The 5,860-nt window shown below is 39.8% G+C and overlaps 1 protein-coding gene across 1 annotated transcript in view; it reads right to left on the reverse strand.

Moving 5' to 3' along the window:
- LOC107720962 (sodium/potassium-transporting ATPase subunit beta-3-like) overlaps positions 1-5,085 on the reverse strand; it is a 35,266-nt gene extending 30,181 nt beyond the window's left edge. The window contains exon 1 of the mRNA XM_016528797.1: positions 4,788-5,085. Coding sequence (XP_016384283.1) covers positions 4,788-4,893 — 106 coding nt within the window. The 5' untranslated portion in view covers positions 4,894-5,085. The remainder of the gene's footprint in view (positions 1-4,787) is intronic.
- Between the last annotated feature and the right edge of the window lie 775 nt (positions 5,086-5,860).

Below are 5,860 nucleotides of genomic sequence, written 5' to 3' on the forward strand. Positions count from 1 at the left end.
ATTATTTTTTACATAATTTACATTATTACAATACCTTTCTCCCCAGTCTGGCACAAACTGGCTAAATCACGTTTTAGATAGGATGTCAACAACCGCTTAAAAATAACTGCATTTACTATGTACAGATAAGTGCATATGTATTATTTTTATTGTTATTTAATTCTAACATTATAACATGAATTGCAGTGAAACTGTTATACAGAATTTATTTATACCATAGTCCAGTGTTTCCCAGGCGGCATATATATGCAAACTCATTCTCTGCCAGCAGGAGGCGCTGTTGGAGTGGTAGAGATCAAGGTTTCCCCGGTAACTGCTGTACACAAAGCAGCGGTCCGCTCAAAAAAACACTGCTTTATCAGACATTACATGCAAGATTAAATGAAAATTTGCTGAAGACAGTTGGTTTCCTTCAGAAATACAGTGATATAAAAACACCCGCACTCAATGGATGGCAAACACTGTAGTCTCATAATTTAAATGTAAATTCTGCAGATTACATCATTATCCAGTATTGTACTGTCAGCAATTTATTATAAAAACTTTTTCATAATTGTAACATACATATTTACATACATAATTATTCAGGTGCATGTGTAATAACTTGCGAAAACTTGAGGCTACAGCAGCACTTCTTCTTCGTCGTCGTCTTGTCTGACACCCCATTCATCTCTCGTTTACTTTGAATGGAGTGACATCAAGCGTTGGCGAAATGATTTGTTGGGTGCGTTGCTCACGGCAGAAGTTGAAAACTTTTCAACTTTTCAAGCGCCAACGCAGGCGTCAGCCAATCAGATCACCTTATGCAAATACCCTAGCGCAGACGCTAGCCAATCGCGTTCAGGCAACACCAGAAGACTAATGTGATTGGCTGTTGTCACTATGACGGTGGCGTCAGCACCAAGCTTCAGAAACGCCCTCCGTCAAGCATTAACGCTGACGCCCCGAGTGAATGGGCCGTGATACACTCAACTAGGGATTGAACGATTACCGGTTTTACGATAAATCATGATAAAATGCCCTGACGGTTAGTATTATAGTTTAAAATTTAATTATCATCAAAACCGTGTTTGATTATCGCGATTTTGAAAACTCTATAATGCGTTGCTATTGACAACAGTCACTATAAGGAACACAATCAAGTATTCCAGTAGTATAGTCACCTGACCCAACAACTTATTTTGTTTATTTTTATAATGTGTGCGCTTGTGTGTGTATATATAAGTGATTTATTATTATTATTATTATTAGGGCTTCATGTTAATGTTAATTTAATGTTTATGCTAAAAAAAAGTGCATATAGCTGCTAATCGTGTTTGTTGTTTGTTGATTTTCAAATATAAAACTTATTGAAATGTTTTCAGTGTGTGTATCAGTTCTTTTTGAACATTTTCATCTAATTTTAACAAAACCGTGGATATGAAATTTTCATACCGTTACATCCCTACACTCAACCAAGCGTTCTAACCACAACCTCGCCCCTCCCCACTCCCCAAACATTCGAATTTCCGTAGGCGGGAATTATTTTAATGATATTCTAATGGGCCGCTTTGTGATATCACAAAACCCGGAAAACAACGCTGTAGTCCAAACGAGCCGTTCGTTGTAGTTCTTGAAAAGGGATTTTTTAAAAACGAAATATCTCCCTTTGGAGTGGACTTTGAGATTTGTAAGTTTGAAGATCTTTTTTTATGACCACACATACACACTACACACTGACTAAAATTCAAAAAGTGAAAAAGCATAATAGGACCCCTTTAAAATTGAAAACGTGAATGAAAAGCCACTCTTGTGCAGTTCCTCAATTACGACATTGTGAAGCTCAAGCCAAACAAGCTTGAACGCACACGATCAAATCACATCAGGGCCGTGTTAATGGGGCAAACAGGAGCAGGAAGTGTCACTGATGAAACGCAGAAATAGGTCATTGTTGCATATGAAAGCATCGCTGCCACATGAGAACAACGTTTCTTTCATCCGTTTAAACTACCCGTGGTAAACATTTCCTGAGATCCCAGCGGCTCATCTTAGCGCATCGCCACAAATCCCAGTCGCTGAGGACAGATCAGTGTGATTGCTAAATCAACAGCAGATTGGGAAGCGTTAATCGGAGCTGATCTATACGGACGTGCAGACGTCACGCGGAGCCGGAACTGATCCTTTTACGTCTTCACTAGCCATCCTTCCCTCCATCACTCCACCTCCTTCACTTCCCCTCGGGAAAACTAAAAGCAGACCGGGCACCAAAACGCTTTCTCTTACGTGCACTTTTTTTTTTTCAATTACAGTCACTCTGGGACCCAAACACAGTAGACACACTGCAAGCGATGGAGATGTTTTAAAAATGGTACAGGCATCTTTTTATTTGGCTTTGGATACAATTTTAATGGGCGGGCCGCCTCTCTCATAAACCCAACTGATAGACTATTCTAGAGAGGACCATAGAGGCTCATCCCATTTGGCTACTTAAAAAGAATTCAAATAAAATAAAATGGCTTTAAATTTATTTAAAATTAATTTTAAATAAAATAAAATAAAATTCTGCTTCCATTTGTTTACTGCCAAAATTTACTGGTCCTAAAATATTAATAAATAAAGCATGTGAAATAATTATAATAATTTGTATTATATGTTATTTGTAAAACACTAGCCTAAAATAACCTAACATTTATACATTATCATTTCATATACTTTTTTATAATGCATTTGTATTTACATTTTTAATTATTGTTACGCTAACATTCAATATTTTTAATAATACATTAAAATTCTTATACATTCACACACTTTTTTTCTTTTTTAAACCAAATGATGCGTTTTAATTGCGAACCATGAAATTATACAGTAATTCCAATGAAACAGGAACTCATTAATTCATAAACACTACTTTTGGAAAATGATGGCACGCATGGGAAAAAAATAAAAAATACTGATTGGTTTGTAATTTTGCCTCCATTCTCACTGATGCCACCAAGATCATCACAAGTCATTCTTGCAATTTCAACAAAACTATGCTAACCAGTTCAAATGATCCTATCAGACAAATTTAAAAGACTGACAAACAGAATTCGCAACCAAGCTAAGATATAACGCTGATATAGAAAGCTGCACTTGCGTCAACCACAGACCATCATTAACCCATCGAGCACTCTAGATAGCTCTATCAGTGCCAGTGCAGTCATTCTACTGCGAACATGAACACGGGCCTAGAAGAAAAAGCCCAGATCAGCAGAACGACTAGGCCTCATCGTGTAAAGCAATCCACAAAAAAAGACCTGTATATACACATCATATTCCTCAAAGCTGGAGGTTCGATTTCCTTCCCGAGGCCTATCGCTACAGGAGCTTGAAGAGAAGCGGTTTGACCTTGAGAGAGGACGGGGAGGAGGGGCAGCCGAGGAACACCCATCCCGCTGAAGAAGAGCTACTGCAGAGTTTAGCATCACGAACACCACCTTGACCGAGGAGCACAACTACAAGGAAATAGTTTCCTGCAAAGCCGGTTACCAAGCAACTGGGTGTTTAAGAAATTGCTCCCCACCCTCACGGATAATTATGGACACTTTGCAGCTTTGAGGAGAATCTACATGCACAACAAGGCCAGCCAGCCTTTCTAAAGAGAATAGGAGATGCTTTCAAATGAGAACAGAAAGCATCTTCTCCTCAGTGCAGCAACTGTGTCAAGGGATGTGGAAATTTCCTCTCATCCTCTCTCTCTCTCTCTCTCAAGCAGGGCTGTGAACCTCAGCAACGCTCATTTGCATATCGAATGAATGCGGAGGCTACGTCAGCGCGGCCGCGAGTGATTGACAGCCCGAACATTCCATACTTTGAATGCGACTAATCGCAACATTCCGAATCCAATGTTGCTTTTTTTTTTTTTTTTTTTCCCGTGACTTTTTCCCCGCGACTGTTCACTATTCCCCGAACGAGTAACATATTAAACTAGAGACGCTAATATGAACAAACCGAGGCAGGTGCGAGTTCGCAGCCGCCATTCATCGAGTTACGAATAACCGACGCGTATTCGTACAAATCATTACCTCAACCATCATTTCCCATCTAATGTGACAGGCCTGCTGTAGAGAGCGCAGTGATGACATTCAGGAGAGCTATTCATAGACCTCGAGCCTCGTGTGAAACAGCAGGACACAAACGCGAAGGAATATCTGCAGCGCTGTTCAATTAAAAGCCGATTAATCGCGGAAATCCGCGACGTTTGACGATCGCTTACACGGATTAATTTGGGATGTTTTGATTAAGTGGTAACACACTGCAGCAAGCGGAGGAAATCAACTAGTTTATACTTGGATATTTTACTAAACGCCCTTTTTATAAAGCTTTTAACCATGCAGGCTCCATTTTAGCTGACATGAGGTTTCTTGGAAGAGGGATTCCTCATGGAATAGACGATCGATTACCAGAGCTTTTATACAGGCATCTCGGTTTGCAGTTTATGGATTTGGTCGCAATTGAGTGTTTTAATCGGTGACATTGGTGTACGCGGCTTGATGCATCTCAAGGAACCCCGCGGATCTAATGTGTGGTGACTTGCACATGCTGCCACAATGTAACTGATTGTAAGCGACCCGCACATAAGATGAGAAATCATTTCAATGCAACAGAGCTATGGGGCAATTCAGTCAAGCACTGCAGATGTATAGCGATTTATCTGCGCATTTTGCGTGCCACAAAATATCATAGGTAGTCTGGTGTTTTTGAGATCTGAACAGCAGTTTTATGGCGTGCAATTGACACTTGTCAAAAAAAAAAACACGATTACTCACCCCAACTGCTCGCGGTGCGTCCGATGAATTCCCCCGTCCGTGGGTTGTAGATGAAATCTTTCCAACTGGACTGTTTCTCGTCAGCTTTCTCCTCTTTGTTGGCCATGGCGTGAATAAACCAGTTTGAGAACGATGGAGGAGGACAGGTCAAAAAAAGCACTGATTCGGGCTCGCCACCTTCGCGTTATGAGCTGAATGAGGTGTGCACTGTGCAGTGTTTCCACGCGGCTGCAGCAGTCCACTAGCGGCGTTTGAAGCGCTCCGGCGCATGCGCAGTAGAGCCGCATCCCAACGACATTACTATAATAAGATTTACCGATACGCCACTTAGTTTGCAAACTGGCCTGCACTCGGAAAAATTGTACAGAAACCTTTATAGGGCTATTTGAGACCCTTTTTCCCTCAGCGACTATTTCTCAGGGTGGGGTTGAGTCAGTTTTTGTATGGGCATCTTGACTTGACAAAACACGCTATTGAGCATTCCCGCAGGGGCAAGTTGTCACAACAAGAACCTGCGTTTTATTTACTGGCAGGGATTTTAGAAATGACCTCTTCTTGAAATATGAAAAGCGAACTAAAGTTGAGCTTCCAAGTTATTTATTGGCTTTTCAGCTAAATAAAAAAAAAAAACTATTAAAATATCTTTCAAATGAAAAAAGTGGGTGTTTGAAACCAACATGGATTAGCAATGCTAAAAAAAAAAAACTTTTATTTAAGTCGTCTTTTGACTTCTAAAACCCTTTTAACCACATGCTCTTGCAAATGCATGTAGGCAGAACTGACGATGATAATCGAGATAGGGGAGGGCCATTCCACCGAATGGGTGCCATTTGCTTCCAAAACTCTTATAAAAACAGACCAAATATACTCTATTATATATATATATATATTTTTTTTTTAAAGACTGAATCTAGTAATACACGTATTTAACTATTCAAAATATGCATTGGTCCATCTTAGTTAACTAAGTTTTTACACAATTTTTAAGTGGAAGATGGATGCATTTTTCTCAGTCCTGTTACCAAAACTCTAATGTCTTTTAAAAATATGTCAACAAATTCCTTCGTTTTCCC

This window comes from Sinocyclocheilus rhinocerous, unplaced genomic scaffold (genome assembly GCF_001515625.1).
Source record: "Sinocyclocheilus rhinocerous isolate Xijiao unplaced genomic scaffold, SAMN03320098_v1.1 scaffold2256, whole genome shotgun sequence".
Taxonomy (NCBI): Eukaryota; Metazoa; Chordata; class Actinopteri; order Cypriniformes; family Cyprinidae; genus Sinocyclocheilus; species Sinocyclocheilus rhinocerous.